Genomic DNA, 26,328 nt, shown 5'->3' with positions numbered 1-26,328 from the left:
TGTGTTTTAATTTGGGATACATATATCTCATATAAACTGTGTGGATAGAAATCCATATGACAGCAACCTAACGACAAATACAAGCACAACACATCTAAAGGACAACGTACAGTCCTTATAACAATAAACGTGTTTATACACAACAAGCTCTAAATTTTTCCCAAGTCTATTGTTTTATGTAGGTGTTTGTGCCAATCTTTTGTGTTATCCCTGTTGCATTATGAACTGATATTTTATTTATGTCACAGAAAGGGATACGTAAAAGCTTAATATTTCTGGAGTAAGAAGACCTGAATGCTTCATACTAGTATATAGACGCTGTATGCTATACAGTTTCCGTCTTTGATATTTCCTTTGTCCTTGGCCTCAAATTCATGCTTCAGTGACTACTTGAAAACAAGTTCAGATTTTGTAATCTTAATTTAGATTTTATTAACTATTGGGTATGCATATCGTGCAAGCTCCTCATGCTGTCAGAAAGTTTTCATTGGACCTTGACCTCATTTCATGGATCGGTGATCAAGGTTAAGTTTTCATGGTAAAGTATAAGATCTTATAAGGACGTAATAAGTCTTTATAAAAAAATGTGGTATGATTGCCATTGAGACAACTCTCCACAAGAGACCAAAGGACACAAAAATTAACAACTAGGTCACCGTACGACCTTCAACAATGAGCAAACCCATACCGCTTAATCAGCTTCAAAAGGCCCAGAAATCATAGATGTAAATTTATGTACAAAAAATGAACGACAAACAAATATGTAAATGACAACCACTGAATTGCAGGCTCCTGACTTGGGACATGCACATACATACAGAATGTGGTGGGGTTAAACATGTTAGCGGGATCCCCCCTAACCTGGGACAGTGGTGTAATAGTACAACACACGAACGAACTATAAAAATCAGTTGAAAAAGGCTTAACTTTTCAGATAGATACAAATACTACACAGAATGGACGTGGCCGGGTACTTGTATATCCCAAAAACAAAAATATATTTGGTGTATGGAATTATTGTAATATGTACATGTCTATCTGGCAGGTGTCATCTTACCTTGACCTCATTTTCATGTATTAATTTTTGTGTTATTTTTCAACTACTGTTTACAATAGGTAACCTATATTTGGCGAATGGAAATATCACTTGACCTTGACCTGATTTTTTTCAGATCGTTGCTTAATTTTGAGTCTTATTGTTTTGGTCTGTTTTTCTTAAACTAGAGGTCATCTCTATTTTGGTGTATGGAATGCTAGTAAGGTGTAAATGTCTGTCTGGAAGTTATCATCTGATCTTGACCTCATTTCATGGTTAATGTTAAGTTTTCCTTGGTAAAGTTTGTTTCTAAGATACTATGTCTAATAGGTCAACTATTTTTAAAGAATGTAAAGATTGTAAGGTGTGCAAGTATGTCTAGCAGGCTTTATATATGAGTCAGACCTTGAATATCCCACTTCCATGGTTTATTGGTCTATATAAGGTTTATCTAGTTTAGTTTTTTTTGTATACTATAAGCAATAGGCAAAACATTGTTTTGCTGTATGGAATGATTGTAAGGTTTGCATGTATTTCTGGCTTGGTTTATCCTTGATTTATCCTTTGTTTATCTTTAACCTTGACCTCATTTTCTGTTATAATGTTAAGTTTTTTTTTAATATCAATATAAAATCAATGGTCAATAACTCAGGCGAGACATTTTGATGTTTACAGATATAAGAAGATGTGGTATGAGTGCAAATGGGACAACTCTCCATCCAAGTCACAATTTATAAAAGTAAACTTTTTGTAGTTTGTTCTTGTATTGAGCCTGTTTTTGTGTGCCTGTCTAAAGTCGAGATCTTGTAGTTAAGTGATTGTCGTTGGTTTGTGTCATGTCATATTTGTTGTTTCGTAAATTTTATAGCAATATTGTTAGTTTTCCCAATTGAGATGATTTACATGTTTGATGTGTACTTTTATAGCCAACGATACGATATGAGTTTTTTTTCCTCATTTTTGAAGATCGTAGAGTTGCCTTTAATTGCTTACATTCCCCTTCATTTGAACTTTGGTGGATATTTGTATCATTGGAAATTATACCTCGTCCCCTTGTGTCGCGCAGTATGCGAGACATGTATTACAATCCGGCGGCGGCGGCGGCGGCGTAAATTATTTGTATAAGGCTTTATATTTCAGAAGGTAGGAAATCTGGATTCTTCATATCTTGTATGCAGATACCTTTCTGTCTGTCATATGTCCAATTTCCCTGACCCTTATTTTCATGGTTCAGTGACTGCTGTGTTCTGTTCAGTTTTTCAAGTACTATAAGCAATATGTCAACTATATTTGGTGTATGGAATGAATGTAAGGTGTACATGTCGGTATCATCTTACCTTGCCCTCATTTCCATGGTTCATTGGTCAATGTTAAGTTTTAGTGTTTTCTTCTTCTGTTTTTTTGAGTTATATTAGTATACATTTAATGTATACAAGATTTGCAAGGTATACACATCATTCTAGCCAGTATCATATAACCTTGACCTCATTTTCAAGGTACATTGATCAATGTTAAGTTTTTGTGTTTCAGTTTTGTTTTTCATTTTTTTTTTTTTTTGAGTTATAGGCCAGCTATCATTAGTGAATGAATTAATTGTTATGTGTATATGTCTGTCTGGCATGTATTATCCGTGACCTTGAAATCATTTTCATAGCTCATTTTCGTAATTTTGTCAGTCTATCAGATACAATAAGCAACAGGTCGGCTATATTTGGTGTTTTGAATGATTTTATGACGAACATGTCTGTTTTGCCTGGGCCATCTGACCATGACTTTATCATCACAGAACATTGATAATGTTAAGTTTATGTGATACTTGTGGTAAAGATCTACGTTGCAGACTTTCAACATAAATTCAGTAATAAGAAAAACAGGCGAGGCATTTTTTTTCATATATACTGCAACAAACGACAACCACTCATTCATAGGTTCCTGACTTAGGACAGGCTCTTTTAAAAGTGGTGGGGTTAAACGTGCATGCGGACGTACAATACTCCCCTAAACTGGGAATTTTGTGTACAACAGCGCAACATAATAGCAAACTAGAAAAATCAGTTGGAAATGGCCAAACTTATCAGAACGATTCAAAGCAAAAACTAACAATAACACAAAAAGCATATTGTGGAAAAATTGTTGATTATATAGGGAATCACTTAAGCATAACTGGAGCTGACTCCCTCTTAGGCAGTCAGAAAATTTCTGGATCAGCTACTGATGATGTTAAGTTATCAATGATGATCACATAATCATATTGACCCATACATATTATTGCATAGCAATATAATATTTCCCACAGAAAATAACCAAAAGTTAGCATGCAATAATGACGTCATCAACGACAAAATCTTAGTTAAAACCAATTTTTACTTTCAAATATTATATTGCTATACAACAAAAGGGTTATTGCATGAATATTGGGGAATATTCATGCAATAACCCTATATTATCTCAGTAAGGCAGTAACCATTTGATTTTCTGGGGGGGGGGGGGGGGGGGGGGGGGCTATGGTTTTTTTTGGAAAAAAAAGTTTGTTTCCAGTTTTTGGAGAAAAAAATAATTTGTTTTTGATTCTGAGAAAAAAAAATTGTTTGTTTCACCCTCAGCTGCCACTATATGTAATGCTAAAATTGGAAGAAAAAAAATGTTTTCGACTTGTCGCAAAAAAAATAGATTGTTTTGTCCAGAAAAAAAACCATAGCCCCCCCCCCCCCCAGAAAATCAAATGGTTGCTGCCTAAGGTTAGCGCGTAATATCGGGTATTAATTTTATGTCTGCTGTGTATGAATGAAGGGACTATAATGTGTTTACAATACATACATGTACGTACAACACATACATACATACAATACATACGAATAATACATGCATACACATCGAATTGTTTTGTTGTTGATGATTTGTCACCAAGAGTAAAAACAACATGATAAATATAATAGAAATATGACTTGAGGGCGTTTAAAGTAATGTTGCAGGCGTAAAGATGACGGATTGAGTAGACGAAGATTAGAATATTTAACAGTTTTACGATGTTAAACATAAATTGCATGCATGGGCGAGCCGTTAATAGAGCTTTTCGTCCCTCTTCACTTTGTTTTTTTTGTTAGATATATATTCTCCTTTAATACTACATCGCTTATAGGATACAAGCTTGGTAAAAACGTCTACTTCTATGACTAATAATAGACAATATGAGTTTTAGGCAATTGTATGATTTTGTGGTAGAATTTGACGTTATTTGCTCAACCTATATCTAGTTTAACGGACTCCATCACAACATATCTCAATCAGGTTGAATTATAATATATTCCAGAAGTAAGAAGATCTTCAGCTGATGCTTCATATATCATTTACAAATATGTTGTGCTATAAAGTTTCCGTTTGTCATTTGTCCATTGTCCTTTTTCGTGGTTCAGTACCTGCTCAAAACTGTAAAGTATATTTAGCGTGCATTTCTCATTTATTATGACTAAAAGGATAAATATATAAATTACATTATACTTTTATGGAACCTTCGCAAGGTCTATGTCGTTTAGAATTCACCTGACCTTGACCTTATCTCATTGATCAAATACGATATGCAGAAGGTCACCTTTTAAATTATTTTAAGTGCATGGCATCATAGCAGGTGTACATGCACATGTATATCTGGTGGATTTCATCTGACTCACTTCCATGGTTCGTTGGTAAATGTGAAGTTTTTGTGGTTTAGTCTGTTATGCAAAAATAATACATTTAGTGTATATATAATTTATCCATAGTTGAATATAAAAAGGAGATGTTGTATGATTTCCATTAGAAAAGTATCCACCAAAGACCAAATGACGATGATGAAAACTCCATAAAGCATAAAGCATGAAGGTCTGTCTCTTTGGTTTGCCATAAAAAGCCTTCGGAAGAAATTTGTAACAATTAAAACTAAAAAAAAACCAACCAAATACATAATTAATGTATAAAAAAAACAATTAACGAAAAAAAATACGACCAACAAGAAACACCGATTTACCACCGAATGACAGACTCCAGACTTGAGACAGATTTATGTCGAGATTTAACATGTTTTTGAGCGCTTAACATTTCCCCATAACCTGGTACAATGTTACAACAGAACAACATTTTAAGAATTAACGGTAAAATGGAACGATAGGTTCAAAGCACAAAAACAACTTCGTAAAAGCACACTGTAATACCGCAGTCCCACTAGGCCACGATCGAACTACGATCTGTGAAGAAAAATGAAAATTTTAACGATCGTAGTGCGATCCTGCAGAGCGTGGCCAACTTTGACCAATCGTGGTGCGGTCGTGGCGAAATCAGGTCGTAGTAGAAGCGTAGTGAGAGCGATATAAGGTCGTGGTAAGATCGCAAAGGACACTGTAACATCGTAGCAACAGCGTAGCGAAAGTGGGAATCTAGTCGAGGAGACTGCTCTACGATCTCACAGCGACTCTATTACATGTATGACCATCACGTTCTTACCGCGACCCAAACACGCTTCCACTACGACTATACCACGTTTATACCACGCTGTTCAAGACCATAGTACAATTTTAGCTTGCCCATTGAGTCCTCATAATGCTGTTCTTACGACACGACTACGTTTATACTACGATCATCATGCTCATTGACATTGTCATATAAAATTCATAAAAGCTCTTGATGTTTTGTTTGTCTGTATGTAATTTGGACTTCTTGTCCTTTCTCTCCAACTGCTCAATCATTCTTGACACATCTGTGTCATCCCTACTTAAGCATCGTCATTTGAGCTTGATGGACCAACAATAAGTTGTTATAAAGATTGGATTGGTCGGTCCGACATAAATCTACTAGATCATGATTGGTTGGGTCATTTAAAAAAGATGTCGTATTTTCAGTACACCCATGCTAAATATTTTATTTCTAATGGAAATTTCAGTTGTAATGGTTTATTTAAATGAAAGCTTGTCGGATTTGTGATTCAGAACATTAATAATAAACACACCTTACATCTATTTTGTTAAGATTAAACTGCATTTAAGTCCGATTTTGGGGGTATTGTGTGCGTACAGTGTCAGAAAAACACATTTCAATGATTTTTTTCCGATTTTCTGATCGCTTTAATATCTGCAAAAGGGACTTTTTAAGAACGTTAATCATTACTCTAACGAAAAATCGTAGCTTCTTTATCATTGTATGTAAAATATTATCTACAAACTAAATTCAATCAGCGTGCGGGAGGTTCATGTCCATCCTGTTACCGCTACTTAAATCAGTCGTTAAATTATTCTCCTTATGAATATTGAATCAGTCAGTGATTTCAAAAGTGCAAAGTAATCTTAACATTTAAAACGCCACGTTTCTTTGAACGACAGTGTAGAGAAAAGAAATTTCAAGATATTTAGTGAAAAAAATAAAGTGTGCTTTTTTTTTTTATGTCTGTGCTGTTACCAACAATTTTGATTAATTACACCAACAGTATGCTTTTAAAAAGTGCAATAACGTGTTGGAAACCAAACCATAATCACTTCACCAAAGGGAGTAGTTATTTCACAACAGCAATCAAAAACGAAGAAATTTGTCTATCCTGTTATGTCTATCCTGTTACTATGGTTGCTATGGTTACAGTAACAGGACAGACAATTGTAGACAAAAACGTCGTTAATTTTTTTATTTTAACATATAGGTGCAAAACGAATGAAATCTTTCGTTGTTTGAACTCATCTTAAGGTTATAACGTCTTAATCTTCTCAATTAAGCATTTGTAGGTGCAATACTGATATCGGTAACAGGATAGACAAAAAGGTAACAGGATTATAGTCTATCGGATAGACTTTTATATAGTGATATATCAGAAACGTACGTTCTTGTTACCAATGAAATAAAGAGAAAAGTAAACTAACTTATATGGGATTTACTTGATGTTGGGTTTATTTGAAAGGGTGAAAAAATGCCGAACAATATAAATTACTATCTTAGACTTGCATTACTGGTGGTAATTTTTACAACCTTTGAAAACCAATTTTTAGAGCCATTTTTCAGTACAACCTGGAAAATTGGCAAATAATCTATTATTTTACAGAATGAATATATATAGAAGTTTATTCTCTTGAAAACCATCTAATTGGCTACGTAAAACAAGCTTAATATTTTATCTAAACCTTTTCTTAATAACCCAAAATTTCTTTTGAAAATGGTAACAGGATAGACAAAATATTGTACCACCGATCAAAAAATGTTTCTTCAAGATATTCTTGTATGGCATCATTAAGATTGCATCTTTTAATATGTTGTTCTTAAAGTACTGTTTGTTTTGATTTGCTTATGTAGAGGGTTGTTTGAATAAGTAACTTTTAATATTTTTTTTCAATTTCAAAATTCGACATTTTTTTAAAATGACCCAGTTACTATCAGATCTCCATCTGCCTCTACCTCTACCCTTACCCTTACGTAGATTTGGTTGCATGACTGCGTTGTTTCCTAGAAACTTTATGTACGTGTATCAATGAGAAATATAAGGAATGATACAGTATTTATATGAAACACGATGTTGACTTTATTGCTGGGCGCGAAGTAAGATCGCTATATGAACGTGACCATTTTAACTGCCTAGACGAACTAGTGTGTATTCATTAAAAGAAGTTTTTGAAAAGAAACATCTAAATGACGCCCTTGGACATAATGGCTAGACATAGGGAATGCTTTCTAAAACAAAATTATAAGATAATGATGCTAGTGAAAACACCAGACTCATATAGCCATTTGTATGAACTTATAGTTTGTATCTTTTAGATATGTTAATTTAGTATTATAAATGCACATTTTCTATCTATATCACATATTTCAACTAAGGAATGGAAAAAATATCGATTGGACAAAGTGGCTAGACATGCGATTCATTAACATTCTGCTCCATAAAAAAGTTTGTTTTACATTTGGAACTTTGAAAATGCTTATTTTTTTCAGAACTTTCTATTGAGTATACTTTAATTAGTTTTAATATGATTTAATTATATAATGGAATCTGAAATTTTGAATAACTTTCCTCATAACACGTAAAGACGGGTTCCTCTGCTTAATATTTCGTTGAAGACTTGCTTAAAATTTCAGCCAACGCCAAAAAGCCGGATATGATGTTAGAAAACAAACCTAGTAGGAAGTTAAAATACCAAATTTCGCAGATTTTATGTGCAAAATTACAACAGAACATAGGAAAATTCATTTTATTCAATCTGAAATGTTACGCCGGACAAGCAATTATTTACGTAAAATTGCGATTTTTGTGATCAATAAAATAAATGTAAGCTATATAAATTTATAAAACTCAGTTAAAGTAAGAAAAAAATATTAAGGCCTTTTTGTAGATATGTGCATGTTGATGGATTTATTTTTATAGCCGAATGGTTGCTGTTCTAAAATCATATTGTACCGAAATTTTAATCCGAACGCACTTCCGTGCGCAACGTCTAATATATGATCGTAGTATGGTCTTGGTGAGAGCGTGCTATAATCGCAGTAGAGGCGTGGTAAGATCATGTTGCAATCGGATAAATCGTGGTCGTAGTGAGGACGTGATAAGCGTAGAAAGATCGTTATAATCGTAGTGAGGACGCAGAATAAGTGTGGTTAGAACGTGGTATAATCGTAGTGGAATCGTTGTAGACGCGTAATGAGAACGTAGCAGCAAAGTGATTGAAACGAAAATTTTCATTTTCATGCCGCTCATACTGCGAGCTCACAACGATCTGAATTTATTTTAGATCGCGGTGAGCGTGGTTCGATCGTAGTCTAGTGGGACTGGGGCTTAAGAAAGGACTAAAGTACTAAAGGAACATCGGCGTGCAAAAGGGATATTAGCAATAGGGAACGAAAAGTCGTCTGTTTTGTCGAATATTTCTGCAGATTTAGAAAATGTAAATATCTAAATGTAAATATTATTAATATTTATATAAGTTTTATTTTAAAGTATACCCCCTTTGTAAATTTTTGCACTATAATAAGAACATTCTTGAATATTTCAAGCACACATTTCAATTTGTTTTTTGATTATTGTTTTCTCTTAAGTTTGGCCTTGGTTTCCTGTTTGAATTGTTTTATATGTTGTCTTGGTGATGCCTAGTATTTTAAAGCTAACTTTTATTTAGTTTTTCCAGTACGGTAACCAGTTAGTATTGTCAGTACGGTAACCAGTTAGTTTTGTCAGTACGATAACCAGTTAGTTTTGTCAGAACGGTAACCAGTTAGTTTTATCAGTACGGTAACCAGTTAGTTTTGTCAGTAAGGTTACCAGTTAGTTTTGTCAGAACGGTAACCAGTTAGTTTTATCAGTACGGTAACCAGTTAGTTTTGTCAGTACGGTAACCAGTTTCGAGTTCGTTGCATTTCCATCAAAACTTTGGTCATCTATATATTTCATGAAACTTAACAGGACCTTTTTCGACGATCAACTAGAACTTTTAAAAGAAAAAGCTATTTTCTTAAAAACGATTGAACCCACACATTAATTTGCTGAAATTTATGTTAAAGGCGAGGTTTTTACTTCGTGTTTAATAGATACGTGGCCCGTTGCATAAACAATTATAGAATTGAAGGGCGTCATTACTAGTCTCAAGGCGTCATTAGTTTATTGAGTTCGTTGATCTACAAATGTATGGATTCCGAAACTATTGAAGAAACGTTTGAAGATCAGTTGCCAATTTATTTTTTTTTAAGTTTGTAAGATTTATTAAATTTTTATATACACATATATGACAAAATTAAACAGGTTTTTGTGTGTCATTATTACATTACAATTTGTTTAAATTTAAGCATTAAAGAGACTTAAATTAAGGCTGGTTACGTGTTTGTATGAACAGAATGTAAAGAAAGCATCGCCCATCTCTTTTTTCCTTAAAAAATACTATCATCATGGTGACAGTGAAATACAATAATAAAACCTATACTGCTAAAACGTTTTTATTGACCTATCTAATATTTAGGTGTGTTGTTTTCAAGAATTTGCATATTAATTATCCGTTTAGAGTAAAATTCTCGAAGTTTATTTTTCATAAACATCCATATTTACTATGTAAGTTTACACACATTATCATGGAAAATGTTGATGGAAGACCATTAGTAAGGAACAACGTAAGCTAAAGATATTGGTCGGTAATATGGTACTCCATTTTGCGATTTTTGATTATCAAAAAAGGGCTGGAATTGGCTGACTAGGCCTCGCGGTCATAAAACTTTCGAGCATGATTTTTGTACTCAGACTCGCAAATCAACCAATCAAATTCTGGATTTCATGTTTCGAGCATGATTTTTGTGCTCTGAGCACTGAGCAAAGTTTTATGCCTTCAAGGCCTAGTCTCGGACTTTTACCCTATATTTAGCATTGGCATTATTTGGGTCTCAAGTTGTAAGAAAAAAATTAATCTTTTTAAATTTTGTTAAAAGCCTAGCTATGAGCCTAGTTATGCGCCATTGAAGTCTTCTATGAAAAGAAAAGTGGGTGATAAAAAGATTAAATGTTAAAGGAAACGCCTATGTTGTCACTTTTTTAATTGATGAAATATCATTAAATAACGGCATTTGGTTTCAAAATAAAAGTTTTATTGGAGATTATGACAAAATCGGACAGTAACTTGTATCTTTTACAAGATTTGAATTTGTAATACTCAGTCTAAGACATGTAGTTTTTGGAGCACATTTGACAGTGTACGGTTCATCAGTTTGGAATGAGATGTACCAATCGGCATTAGAATTATCAGAACCCTTCGATATCGTTGAAAATATGCCGAGGCGATGTGGTCGACAGACTACCAGAGCCAATCACCCTGCAAACACGAACACAGTATTGGAAAGTCTCATTATTTTTTTTCGTTCATAGACCATATGATAAGGGAACTGGAGAGTGGAGTCGCGTCTAGTATTATCAGAAAATAGCTTCTTTGCGCTGTATTTAGCATATTAATCTATTGTAATAAAAGTTCATAATATCTAATAAAATTTGTAGATTTAGCTAACAAGGTCCTTATATTTGTATAAAGTAACATTTTTTATAGTGGAAAGTTGTTTAAACGTTAAATTAGCTACAATTAAAAATTGATTGCTAGTCCCTCTCTGTGATTACCTTTAGAGAACTTTGGATCATTTCCCAATCTTTTTTATATCTTTATTTCCCAATCAATATAATATGAACGGACGATAAATTATTCGATTTTCAATCATAGTCTTTTTCAAAAATGAAGAACGGTTCTTTATATTGGTATGTAATCATTTTAAACGTTTCAAATTTATGAAATTATATTCGTACATCAATGTTTTTATACGCCAATAACAATAACTGAAATATATTGAATTGATACATTTTGTAACTATTCAAATTTATATCAGAAACCTAAACTTAATTATAAAATAATTAACCTGTTAAAGGGAGACAATACTCGCATAACTTTTTCGAATTGGCACATAATACAACGGAATGTCACTCTTGCATACAAATGGCACATCAATATAATTAATTAACTGTGCAATCGCGCTCCACCTTCAATGATGATTCTAAATTATAAATATAACCAAAAGTTGTTAATCTATAGATAGTAAAGACTAATGAAATCTAACCCACTGTTAAAATATTTCTTTGCATTTTTTTTAAAACTTCCTCAGTAAAATGCTTGAGCCACTTGACTTTCATAGCTCATAATTAGCGTTTTTACACAATATTTAAATAAAGTAGCTAAAGATTATTCGCTTCTCAAAGTGTAAGACGCAATAAAAATCGTATGCTTGCACAATCTTACCCAAAAACAGATTTAATTAAGTTCTGAACATTTCGACATTTCTTCGTTAAAACCGGTTTTAAACAAATCACAAGTACGTGTTAAGATCCGACTAAATACCCGTATCCCGATATCGTCAGGTTAATTTGCTACTGTATCTGCTTCATCGTGTTGTAAGAAATATAAAAAACGAACAAATCTCAACATTTTCTGAGACATACGAAACTAACCTGGCATGTAATTTTGACGAGATCAGTTGGGAGGTCGCTATATGCCGAACACGTACGCTGGTTTATAACATCTCGCGAGTGCTATCATGGAGATCTATCAGTGTACTACGTATGTTGAAAACAAATGTACAATCAACAATGTACACGACAGTTACTAGCATTACTGCATATTCATCGGGATTTCAGTCTGAATATTGACAATTAAAGTAATAGAGAAGTTTGTTTCTGTCTAGACCCGAAGAGCAGATTTTGGACAATTTTGAGTAAATTCTGCATCACAAATATGTGATGTTTATTTATTACTTTATTCAGAAGATTTATTAAGTTTTACATTCATAAATTTTTTATAAGTCTTATCGACATATAGCTCCTCTTTAAACTGTCCTATGACCGAAAACCGAAAAAAAAAAATTTCTGCATAAAAGGGTCCCAAAATTTTTTCGCCCCGCTCCGCTAGGCTGTCAATGCTTGCACATCGTTTCTTTCTAGCTACGCCCCTGATTGCGGTGTGTTTGATATAATTTGTCGTCAAAAGTCATTGTATATTTCATTTACAGCTTGTTTTCGTAGACGGAATATGTATTGTACTAATTTCTGCGCAAGATTATTTTTGTTTGGTACAACAATTCAAATTGCATCAGTTCTTTTGATTCCGTTTATTCATCTCAAGAATATTACAGCTTTTTGTGTAATATTTTTTGTATTTTATTTTTCTTTATTTAAAATTTCACAAGACTTATTTACTAAGCTCTCTAAAATACTTGTGATATTCAAAAAGTATTTTTTAATTCTAAAATCACAAAAATACTGAGGAAGATTCAAAACGGAAAAAGTCCCTAATCAATTGGCAAAATCAAAAGCTCAAACACATCAAACGAATGGATAACAACTGTCCTGACTTAGTTCAGGCATTTTCTTATGTAGAAAATGGTGGATTGAACCTGGTTTTATAACTACATGTAGCTAAACCTCTCACTTGTATGACAGTCGCATCAAATTCCATTATAGTGAACAAAACAAACAGACATAATACAAAATGTAGGTGAAAATAGAGGTACAGCAGTCAACATTGTGTTTTATATAATTAATCTTTATCACTATATAAACAAACGAAGCACAAAACAACACTATTTTATTCAGAGAAACTTTATTTATACTGCGAGTCTTGCTTTCTTATATATAAATCGAAGTTCTATAAGAGTAAAGTTTCTGACCTTTTCGTACCGTTTTATATATTTAACATATCACTATTAATGATATAGGAACATGCTATGACAATTGTGTTCGTTCACCAATATAGAATAAGCTTCTGGGGACATCAGACCCATGCATGTCAGATGAGGCACACTGTACAGTACGAGAATCCTTATAACATTATCTTAAACACCACCGACAAACCTACTATGATGAATTCAAAGCTGAGAATTGATATGTTCCTCTAAACAATTTCATGCTAATCGCCTGGCAATACATTAAAAAGCTCATCATGAATGCAACTTTCTGACCTCAGAAATATAATAACCATCACCAACTCTTGCCTTAATATCACCAATAACAACACTAAAACCTTTAAATGACAGTTTGCAAATCGAATGATAAGTAAATCAAAATCACCTATACAGTAGTGAAGTTATTAAACTTTATCATGTTCATAGATATAGGAAGATGTGGTGTGAGTGTCAATGAGACAACTCTCCATCCAAATAACAATTTATAAAAGTAAACCATTATAGGTCAATGTACGGCTTCAACACCGAGCCTTGGCTAACACCGAACAAAAAGCTATAAAGGGCCCCAAAATTACTAGTGTAAAACCATTTAAACGGGAAAACCAACGGTCTAATGTCTGTTACAGTACATTGCAAACTTCAGATACACCATGATGACTTTTACATGTTATAATATGTTATGGTACCACCCCTATATATTTCGGATCTATATTTTTCCTGGACTTCTGAACAGTGGTGTCATGAGGACTATTATGCATGATTTGTTGTGTAAAGATTTTACAGAGAGAGAGAGAAAGGGTTGTATAAAAGAGTAAATTAATATGTCAAAATTCGTCATACATCATGTACACGAAAGTGCCATGATATGCAATTATGAAATTAAAAACAAAATGAAATATGAAAGTATTTTGAAAATTTAGCACCTTTCCTGTTTCAAAAAAAATTATCATGTTATATTTTAATTAACTTCAAAATAATGATCTCATATTTAACCTCCGTATGCGGTCTTGAATAGTGCAGAAATAACTGGACAAAGGGAAGCTACTCTAAATCACCAACATATTTATTTAAATGCATTTTATCACGAACCTTGCCAATATTTGCCAATGCACATTTTCGGGTATTTTCGTAATATGCGTCGCGACAGATTTTAGTAAGCATTGGTTGTCATTGTTTTAAAAGGAGACTGTTTTAATGCAAATCTTTTGCTATTAATTTCACTATATATCATTATTCCATAATGTGCGGCTGTCAAATAGTTTCTATACCTGTTGTAGACTAGTAAATGGCATATAACTTGGCCATCCAGAATATTTCATTGTACAAACATCCTAGTTTTCTTATAGTCTCCAATGTACTTTTAACATATAATATTTAGATTTGTTTTAATATGTTTTATTTTTCGACATATTGGTCGGTTGATACATGTTGGTCTCGTCATGTAGTTATGACCATTTTAAATTCACTTTAAAATGAATTATTCAGATTTAATGAATTTTCATTAACAGAAAGGTGAATTGAAACAAAGTCTATGTTATAAATACTCATCTTTTTGATCGCGATCGTTTTTTTTTACTCTCTCCTTAAATTCTATACAATGTCAATATTACTGGTACCTGTACAATTACATATCAACCTTTCAAGTATTGATCATACTAGTATATTGTACACAACTGATCAGACATGCTAGGCTCTTATCAAATATGTTTTGCTATATTGTGGGTAACTTTATACCATCGGGTATTAATTAATGTAATAAATATTTTATGTTCCAGTCAACTGGACGGACAAATCGACATACACAATACAATAATTTGTTCGTACAAATAAAAACCAGAATGGGAGTTTTTTTTTTACCTTCCTGCACATTTAAAAAAATAGATTTGTCTAATGGTTATTATTCAATAAGGAGATAATGGGTAATAATACAAGTGCACTTCAGAAGGAATGGAGTCTAAGATGTATCTTGTCTCGGAAAGACCAAACAGTTAGATGTTATGGTCCTGATGCAAGGAACGAACTAAAAGCTGCTGGTAAATATTTTTATGATAGTGATGTAAATGTGTCCAATAATGAATATACATGAAACGGATACAAAATATTCATAAAAACAAAGGTCAGGTTTTACTTTGCATAACTGATAAGTTAATTATTTTATTTTTATAAAATCAAAAACAAACCTAAAGGTAATAAAAAAATATAAAGTAATTAACGTGGCTAAACATTAAATTTTTGATGAACGGAATAAATAGAAATCATGGTAAACCAAAATATTAGTTGCTGCTTCCACAAATGATTCACTTGTACACACTGTCAAATACAGACCACTCATTCAAATACACAACACTCAGTCATATGCACATAACTCAGTCAAATACAGACCTCTCAGTCAAATACAGACCACTCATTCAAATACACAACACTCAGTCATATGCACATAACTCAGTCAAATACAGACCTCTCAGTCAAATACAGACCACTCACTTAAATAAAGATCACTCAGTCAAATATTCACATATGCACATCACTAATTCATATGCACATCACTCAGTCATATGCACATCACTAATTCATATGCACATCACTCAGTCATATGCACATCACTCAGTCATATACAAACCACTCACTTAAATAAAGATCACTCAGTCAAATATTCCAATGACTCAGTCATATACACATCACTCAGTCATATTCAGATCTGTCCGTCATATACACATCACTCAGTCAAACAGACCAATCAATCAAAATCACATCACTCAATCATATACACATGCATTAGTTTCAAGTATATAAACAAAGTTATATTCATATCCATTGTTTAAAACTTTCCTTTCCAAAAGTCTGTACCTACTGAAAAAAAATCATATCATTGGCTAAATCTTATTAATACGAAGATAATGCTACTTTGTAAATAAGCACTGAATTTAATCTTTGTTGCTATAGATCTCTGTTTTGACAATTACCACACCAGCCATAAAGAGTAAACCACTCTCTGTTAACAGAATTAATTATTCAACACAAAACCCAGGACGCAGTCAGGATTCTATTTCGTCTAAATTATCTCCTTATTACGCCAGTCAATTTTTACAATCTTAAAATGAAAGCAATTGTAGGGATGACGCACTGCCAATTTAGCTCTTGAAAACCATTAAATTTACCACCTAGCACAATTACGATCCTTATATACCAGTTGTATTTTTAAAAGACATCTACAAGATATTAAGCATCATTTAATGTACTTTTTCGCATTCAGTCAACTTAAAAAAAATTGTCTGATCGGTTGGCAAGTGGAATTTTCGAATGTTCAAAAACATTTAAAAAAAATCAAATTAAATATTTCGTGGAAGGGCAGATTAAACAATTTCAGATGTTTAAGACTAATAACCCTAGATAGCACACACAAAAAAATAAGCTTTTTGAAGTTATGCAATTTTTAGATCCAACTGTAAAGTCTGTCGACTCGTCAAGTTCTTTTAGTAAAACATTTGTAATTCGAACACACCTACTCTGTTGTTATGACTCATTAGAAAGGTATTTCACTTGACCCCTATATTTCATTCTTAAGTAATGTGATTTTTTTTAATGTTACTAAATCAACCTGTAGCTTTAATATATAAAAATAAAAATATCTGAAGCGAGAGAATGTGTCAATATTTTTTTAATTTAAACGTTTTCAAGACATTACAGTCAACTCAAATACGCCTGAACATAAAACTCGACTTTCTCTTTTTGATGCAATTATTGACCATTTTTTTGTATTTTTCCCCAAAAAACTATCGCAGGGGGCAGAGATGAAAATTAATGCTTTAGAAAGATCAATTTATTATCTATCTGGATTTTTTTCAGCGGAATTTATGCTATGTACAAAAAAGATCCACTAGGATTTGAACCTAGGTCGTGGTCACATTCGACTGTTTTATGCAAATGTGTCTATGATTTAAAAGTTTACATATATCTCGAAGCTCCATACTATAATTCAAGTACAATCACGTAATCGGTATATATAATGCAAAAAAATCTAAATTATGCAGCTTATATAGAAACAGATGTAAACAATTCAAATACTGACAATTTTTTTATATTTTGTATGTACCATTTATACGTTAACAGAAAATATGATCATCTTTTTAAATTATTTATTAATCATGAAATATAAGTACTTCCCTCTGTCTTATTTTAACAATTTCGTAGGGAAAAATTGTTAAATAGACACAGATTTTTTTTTATATGAACGCTGTCATAAAAGTCTTTAAATGTTATAGGTATAGTAACTTTACCTACACCAAGATGTCATTTTATACGATTGGATATCAAGCATGTAACATATACATTGCAGTAAAATAAAATCACGTCACGATAAAAAAAAGCCGAAATATGGAAAATTGTTATTATGCATGAACTATAATAGTCATTTTGCATTAATGGTATACATACAATAATAGTGTAAGGGTGAAGATAGTGACAAAGGGGCCTCTGATACGAATCCTGACCCAGAAGAGATGTCGGACAGACCAATCTAACCTGAATCACAACCTATTGCTGGTTGATCAAGATAATCAAATGACGCTTTCTTAATAACAATATTATGATCTTGTCGTTCAGATTTTGTATATGTGTTACACGTTATGATTGTAGAGGCATTATTACACGTACAGGGTCTTGTGAAAAATGACGTTTAAACAAAACCTGGAGAGCCTTATAAATTTTTATGTGACAATGAGCATGATTCGAATTCAAATTGGTCGTAGTATGAACGTAGTCAGGTCAAAAGAAGAGCATAAGGAGGACGACATTGGCGTGCTAGAATCGTTCTATGGTCTTGAACAGCTTGGTATTTGTAAACGTGGTACAGTCGTAGTAGAAGCGTGGTTGGGTCGCGGTGAGAACGTGATGGTCGTAGTGACGTCGTAGTACTTAACGACGCTATGAGATCGTTGCGCAGTCTTTACGACTAGAATGGTGCTCTCGCTACGATGGTAAAGTGACTTTTGCGATCTTCCCACGACCTTACTGCGCTCTCACTACACTTCTACTACGACCTGATTTCACCACGACCGCACCACGATGGTTTTGAACATGTTCAAAGTTGCTTTACGATCATCACGATCATGAAGACATCACCACGACCGTACCACACCTTGCTACTTTCGTCAAAATTTGCTTTATTTCAGAAATCGTAGTGCGATCGTGGCCTAGTGTGACGGGGTATATGTTAAAACAATCTAATTAAAATTGGGAGCCCGCAGCGACCAAGCATAAAAAATGAGCGAGTGAGAGATTTAATTTTAATTAGACACTTTAGTGTATCTGTGTTGATTCAAATTATATACAAGAGTTTAAATCAAAACCATACCGGTAACGGGTTGTTAATCTAAAAAACTCCAATCGGCAATAATAACTTTTTTGCAAAACGTGAAACCCTGTCGGGTTAAAATGCAAACATAGTGACAAGAAACACACAAGTGACAATTAAGAAACATAAATTTAAAAGCAATGTTTTCATAGAATAGAATAGAATAGAATAGAATATTTTACATATCATTTGATAATTGACGTTTTCGCTACTTCTACCCTTCACTTTTTCATGTGTGTAATCAGTTATAATTGATTTCCATTAATATGTTGTTCTAATATGTTGATGTCACATTGCATAATTCTAATAACCTTAAGGTACCCAATTATCAATATCAATTGAAAATCTATTGTATTGAGGACTTATATTTGTCCATGCTGTTGATAATGAGGTAGTAAAAGTAGTATGTACATACTCATTCTCAACGATTTCTTTAAATACACACAAAATCTATCAACTGCGTCGAAATCAACAACACCCTTTGAATAAAACAAGGTAGATTTTAATGCGACATGATTAAAGAATAGTGTGTATATTTTACAGTGACTCTTTGATTACAGTGTACAGGTAAGCTGTAGACTGTAGTATCTTTAGCAATCAGCATTTTTCTACCTGTAATACAAATTCGCACCTGTGGCTGTAGTAGCTTTTTATCTGTGTAAAATGATTTTAAAAACACAGGAATGAAAAAAATTGTACGTTCTTTATAAAGGAATTCAGATGTTAATATTGATATATTGGGCTGAAACGAAAATACCAAAATACCAAGGTCTTAAATGGACACTATATTCCAACACTGACTAGAACCGGAACTGCAATTTCACCAAACAAGGTAAATACACCATAAATAAAACAGGTTGTTGTAGTTATGCGGAAGTGATTTAAAATTATGGGTGTGTCGAATGGCATTTATCTTTTATACATGCTTTATTAGTTTAGTTGGGATGGACGAATCCGACAATTTATAAATCCACGGTTTGTTGAAAAATAGCAATCGAATTTACTAGTGAGCACTTAGTTTCTTTTGGGTCTGACAGTGATATTATGCCTTGGTAAATCAAATATGGTTTAAATAATATTAATTGAAATTAGCTTACAATCATCTTTCAGTAACTGCACATGTGAGTATTCGTAGGTCGGTACTTAATACTTAAGTATTTTATTTTTTAAAGTGCTTAGTGCTGATCTGATGAGTGAAGCCCTGTCCGACGGTCTTTTTTTCATGTTGGACTTTCACAATTGTTCAAGGTTAGTTGGGAGGGTTACAATTTAATTCATCCCGCCTCATTCTTGCTGTACCCAGGCTGAAATTCTTTGGTAAATTGTCGTTGGTTGGTGTCTGTTTTAAATTTGTTTTTTTCACATACAATTTTCACAAATCTGGTCGTTAGTTTTCACATGTCATGCTTTTGCTTTTTTTTAGTTTCTATACGGTATGGATTTTGCTCATGGTTGAAGGCAGTACGGTGACATGTAGTTAGTTTCATAATAGTATCTTGGTTTATATTGTGGATAGTCACACAAGCTTTGTCACATTGACAACTTATACCACATATCCTTTTTTTTTTATGAATCAATTTGAATACAATTAGTGTCACTGAAGCACTAACCTCTAAACTCAAATACATTTCGATGTTATTTTTTCAATATATAATATGATTGGTTGAAGTGTTTAATTTTCTAAACAGTATTAACTATAATTATGCTTTAAGTTGGACTGAAATATAATGTATGTAAGGGAGCAACTATTTTACTTTCAAGGGGTTATGGTTTTTGTCCGAGTCATAATTTTTTGGTATTTTTTCGACGCTATCAATCAAATTGTTTTTTTCTCCAAAATTTAAAACTATAAGTAATGGGGAAATCTGGATTCAGATTATCGGGTTGCCTGTATAATGATATTGTAAAACATCATTTGAATTATACCAATCATCTTGTTTCACATTGCTGTGTTTGCTGATCAAAATTACTGACATTAAACTTTTTTTGATAATCTTCTTTTTTTAATACAATGTTCCTTTATAGTAAATGTTTTAAAGATATTACAAATATACTGGAGAGATTTTATACCAACAAAGAAAGTGTATTTCGATAAAATGATGATTCAGCTATTACATTATTGAGAGATGTATGCAAATATTTATAGAAATATACTAGATTAATTTTTCGTGATTTACATAAACTATTAAAGGATTTCACGGTATATTCTTATCGATGTTCTATATTTACTAACATACGTTAATGACTGCATATAAGCATATACATTAAGCTTTGTTATCTGAAATCAACAGAAAGGAATTTTTATAATATATTAACGAAGGAAACTAAAAGATTTAATTTCTCCTGAGATTTTGGGAAAAAAACGAAATCAAAAATGCGTTGGACTTGACTTTTAGTAAGGTGAGATAAACATTAACTGTATCTTTTATTTAGTAATATTTTCTAAAGAAAACTAGTACTGCATGCACGCAAACAGTTCTTGGGGGTGGGTACCTTTTTTCTAATTTTTACAGTGCATGCTATTCAAACTAAAGAAAACTGCCTGCACTCATAATTATAAATAGAATCATCACTTGTTGGAATTATCTTCCTTCTATAAATGTATAGATAAACAGTAATATCAATTGAAGCATAAATGAAACAAGTTTATATGTCAGACAAGCTTATGATGATGTTTTTTTTTACATAAATTTATAATTGAACTCTTAAAATATGTTCAATTTTATATATATTGTATCGTCCTGAACATGCATGAAATATTTGCCACTGAACGTTAAGCAACCAACAATCAATAAATCTATATACTGTTTTGTATTACATTATATTGCATTGTATTGCATAAAATTGTTTGATTGTATTGCTTGACCCTTATGGGTGTTATTTTGCAATAAAGATTAAGATTACTAAAAAGATAAGGGACGACATCAAAAGATCGATGTAGGATAAAAAACTTAAATCAAATAGTTTGGGGGTGGGAGGGTTAAAATTCTGCAAGTTTTGTATATCTAAAATCGATTTTTACATATATCCCTTTTGGTAAATCAATTTTTCCCAAATTAAGTTATGTTGGGGGGGGGGGGGGGTGTCAGTGGAAAAACTATGTGAATTAAGTTTTTTTTATCCTACATTGAACTTTTGATGTCGTCCCTAAGAGTGTCGGTATCATAAATTTACGTCGGTTTTTTATTGTTTTTTTATACCTTATTTTTTAGAGAAAAAACAGTTTTTATTTCTGATCCGTTATTGATTGTTAGTTTCATTGGTTTTCTTTTTTCGGATACATGTACCATTATTTGGGTTTAGTTTTAGTAGTAAGATTAATTAAAGTGTGACAGAAGACACCGGCCCCTGGTAAACCATCAAATCTCAAGCAAATGGTTAAGCGAGAAAAAGATTGCTTGATGGTTTACCAGGCGTGTAAGAGGTATGAGGTCCGTGAAGAAATAACCAGTGCCATCCGTTCTGAGGGTCACGAATTAAGGACTGTGATACGAAAATATAACTGATATATTCGATAGTAATTCTATTCCAATCTCCTTTTTTAAAACTGGCATTACATTGCTAAATAGTTATCAAAGGTACTAGGATTATAATTGAGTTCGCCAGACGCGTTTCGTCTACATAAGACTCATCAGCGACGCTCATATCAAAATATTATTCAAGCCAAACAATTTCAAAGTTGAAGAGCTAATTCTGAAATATTTTTACCCTTTCTAATGAATTAAATTGTATCATACATAGTATGCAGATACCTTATGTAACGACGTTTCCAACTACTATATGTCCATTGTCCTTGGCCTCATTTTCGTGGATCAGTGACCACTTGGATTTTTTTTGTCAAGTGAAATACTTACTTTTAATTATTTGGGTTCCTTTCAACGTCTTCATGTCCGTCTGGTAGACAGTCACTTGACAAAGACCTTATATGCTATGCATTCGTCATCACGGTTAAAAGAACGTGGCCAACATCGTTTCTCATAAACTATTTGCATTAGAGCAACTACATTTGGTGCATGGATTGATTGTTAGACAGGCATTTGACCTTGACCCCATTTTCATTTTTTATAGGACAATATTTAGTTTTCGTGGTTTCGTCTATTTCTCAAATACAGTAATCAATGGGGTTACTATATTTGGTGTAAGGAATGATAATAAGGTATTATACATGTCCATCTGACGTGTCATGTGACCTCGACCTCATTTTCTTGGTTCATTGGACAATGTAAATGTTTTGTGGTTTGGTCTTTATCTCAGATATCTCAGTGAAGCAATTGGTTAATTATATTTTGTGTACATAATGATTTTAAGGACGCGATATAAACCGTTATTTATACATTATACCGTACTGGTTACTGGTACTTTCGATATACCAAAATCAGGTAGTTCATATCTGAGAAACAGTCAATATTATATGCCTTCCTTTTTAGTTTAATTCCTTTTTGTATTACTCAGAATTATCAGTCAGACTCAACAGTTTTCTACAAGAATCACCAGTCCTGTCATCGTTCATTTGATAACTAAATTACCGAAATCTGTTTAAACGGTTCGATATTTAAACCTTTTCGTAGCAGCTACTTTCTTTTAGATGAGTACTTTTTCCCAGTCGTTTTTTTTACCGGTCCCGCTTTGGTGGTGTTACATCTTACAGAATTTACCCCTTTTATTTTGTATAGAATTCCGCTTAAACCAAGGTTAATGGCCGTCTTAAAATTGCGATGAGGTGAGATAAAAAAAATCTTGTTGAAGGTCTTTCTTTGACTTTACGATGAAGAACAACAATGAAATGGCTGTTTTTTTGCCTTTTTCTTTGTTTTTTGCTGGACATTTACTGATATAGTATCATTGATGGATACCCCATATCCTTTGTGTTTCTATTGTGCAAGTTTAAATATGATATAACTTTGTTATTCGAAATCGGCAAATGAATAGTTCAAGGATGAATTGTGTATTTAGAAAATTTGAAGTAGTTTCATAGAACATAGGAACAGGTTCCTCTCGGTCCGATTCTGACGCCGTATTTGAAGAGATCTGGAAAGCCAATAACGGGATCACAATCGGCACTTTAGATAGTAGCTACATTAATAGAAATCAGTTTCATTAAACTTTCCGCGTCAGCAAAACGTAAAATACAAAATAATTAGAAGAATTTGATCTTAATTTTAACTTCTTCCGTTTTTTTCCACCCTTACAAATGTTCACAGTGGTTTTCGTATTTTTGAAAGTGTCATCCAAGTGTTAATTTTGTTTTGATATTTTTTGTGGTTTCATTGATTAACGATACAATTCTTTAAATCTGAAACATTTTTAATTATGGACTGAGAACCAGTCAAAAGTGTTTTATATACTACATTTATTTTCCAGGTGCGGATGTTACCCTGACTCCAATACTTGATTGTTCTCCAATACTTCACCCAAAAATGACCGATGTTCAAGTGAGTGTGGAATGCCTAGGCAGTACAATTTTGTCAAAAACAACAACTTCGGGTTTAGGTTCAATACAGAAACCTTTATACGAGAAATACATTCAGTACCGAAAATCTGGCAAAGGGAAGAAATCACAGCCTGCGTGGTTGAAAGTGAGTCAAGACGGTATCACTGTTATATTTCCTACTGATCAACCTGGGCATACACAAAATTATTTTTATGAAAGGAGTTCAATAAATTTTTTCGAAGCAGTTCGTTTAACATCTAATAAAGGCAGTGATAAAAAATATTATTGTGCATTTTTGCCAGTCGATGAAGCTAGAACGTTAAATCAGGGATACGATAAATTATTTTTCCAAATTGATAAAAAGCATCTCAGTTTAACAAAAGTAGAACACCCTGTTGTTATTGCTTGCGTAATGCGTAGGCAAGTGGGAGTTAGAGCTTTAGATTGTCATGGATTTATTACTGAGAAAGATGGCGATGCCTTTCGAGTTACATCAGCATTTTTTTCTCCGCCTCCTATTTATAAACAAATAGGACAAGAATATTCAGAAGAAAATGAACCTCGATATCAACACAGACCACCTTTGCAAGGTCAGAAACCGGATTTAATTCAAACTGAGTATGGTCCATATGGTATTTATAAAGGCGGGAAGCCTGTCAACTCTTCGGGAAATCCAGAGATTCTTCCTTCTAACGACGACAGAGATGTAAATAGATATACAGGAAACATTGAAAAAGATGAAAGACAATTAAGTTCAAGGTACAGTTTTGAAAATCGAAACGATACGAGAGAATACGGAGAGGATTATAGTGCACAGCAAACGGTTTACGCAAAAAATAACAGACAATCCGCTGAAATAAAACATGATAGATATCCATCTGGAGAGATAAGAAATATCGACAGGCGTGATCCCCAAACAAGCATGCAAGGCTCGTTTGATATCGGTAATAATAACGGACGATTTGCACAACACGACAACAAATTAGACTCTCATTTTGATCAAGAAAGAGGACGTATACAAAGCAAGAATGATTTCAGAATTCCAAGACCTATGTCACCTCTTCGAAATCAGGGTCGTGAACTACCAGTTACTGCACCTAAGCCACAAAGAGCTCTGTCACCAGAACCCCGAATACCAAAGCATGATAGTTCTCACGAGGTTGTAACAAGAGAACCCATATCCCCACGTGATTACACTTCATCAGGACCTGTATCGTCTGTTTCTAATAAAGAAAGCAGACAAGAACCAAACAAAAAGCCTGTTGCAAAAGTGCCACCACACTTGGTAGCTGGTATTAAAGTTTTACCAACAGGGTTTGTGCCAAAATTGGATTCTCCTAAAAACCCCAAACCTAATTTAATAGGAAACATTGAAAACTACTACTCCAACGAAGAAGATCCTTATGATAATGCTATGTCGAGACAGGACTGTTATAATAATAGAAGGAATGTGCACTCTGATGGTTATGAACTAAAAGATGACAGAAACTATGGCGTTCCTGAGAGACAATTTGGTAATAAGCCACCACCAGATATTCTTCCATCAGAAGAGATACGACGGACCGCTTACGGTGAAAGAGGTGATATACCTCCGAATGAACGATGGAAATCTAAAACAGAATTTGATAATCCCAAGAATCTAGGAGACCAGAAGTCAAAAAGAAACAGCGCCCCATCAGCAAACTACGGAAAACCATGGACTTATGGCGAACAGTTAGAAAAATTTAAGGAAAAAGAGCAAAAGGTGCCAGTGAATTTATCTTCGAGCTACACGTATGCACCACAAGATCCCGTTGAAGCAGATAAGGATGATTCTAGAAAAGAGCACGACTATGCTAATTTGTTTTCTCGACTCAATGCAAAAGATGATGCTAACAATCAGTTGGAGACTGCTGGTACAAACTTTGAATCGTCTTTAGGTTATTTCCCATGATCACATATAATTGAATCTTTAACTTAGATATGTTATCTATGAATAATATGTAAATGTAGTCCTATCAATGCAAATAACTTGTTTTATATTTCCCAAATCACTTTTTGTCGAGCCTGCGAAATTCCGTTAAAAAGTGGTGTTTTACAGTTTTCGGACAATAACTCAAAATGCTTTCATAAATTTTCATGAAACTGGTGAATTGTTTTTATCGATTGACGTAAGCTCCCTTTCGATTTTTATAAATTTTAGATTTTATGATTCGGAATTATAAGATTTTATTATTCATAAAATAGGGGTGATTTTCCAGTTTTCGGACAATGCTTTGAGCAGTTATGAAACTTTGGTGACTTGTTTATATCTATAAAGATAACCTCCCTTTA

At 33.0% G+C, this 26,328-nt stretch overlaps 1 protein-coding gene across 6 annotated transcripts; it reads left to right on the top strand.

Annotated features, from left to right (window-relative positions):
- The first annotated feature begins 15,131 nt into the window (after nt 1–15,131).
- Nucleotides 15,132–26,328, top strand: LOC143076165 (uncharacterized). Of its 6 annotated transcripts, none has more exons than XM_076251848.1 (2): nt 15,132–15,264; nt 23,946–26,328. In XM_076251848.1, exons 1-2 carry the CDS (start codon nt 15,147–15,149, stop codon nt 25,946–25,948), a joined length of 2,121 nt encoding a protein of 706 aa, XP_076107963.1. In that variant the 5' UTR covers nt 15,132–15,146; the 3' UTR covers nt 25,949–26,328. The 6 variants fall into 6 exon arrangements, with proteins under 6 accessions (XP_076107963.1, XP_076107965.1, XP_076107964.1 ...); XM_076251850.1 differs by lacking the exon at nt 15,132–15,264 and adding an exon at nt 19,008–19,151; XM_076251849.1 differs by lacking the exon at nt 15,132–15,264 and adding an exon at nt 19,158–19,416.

The sequence above is a fragment of the Mytilus galloprovincialis genome, chromosome 5 (genome assembly GCF_965363235.1).
Source record: "Mytilus galloprovincialis chromosome 5, xbMytGall1.hap1.1, whole genome shotgun sequence".
NCBI lineage: Eukaryota > Metazoa > Mollusca > Bivalvia > Mytilida > Mytilidae > Mytilus > Mytilus galloprovincialis.
The sequence above is the reverse complement of the archived record's forward strand: the minus strand, read 5'-3'. Positions and strand labels throughout refer to the sequence as shown.

Coding starts and splice junctions, on each gene's coding strand:
- LOC143076165 (XM_076251848.1), top strand. CDS start 15,147: ATGGGTAATAATACAAGTGCACTTCAGAAGGAATGGAGTCTAAGATGT. Junction 15,265..23,945: donor GAACGAACTAAAAGCTGCTG/GTAAATATTTTT, acceptor TTTATTTTCCAG/GTGCGGATGTTACCCTGACT.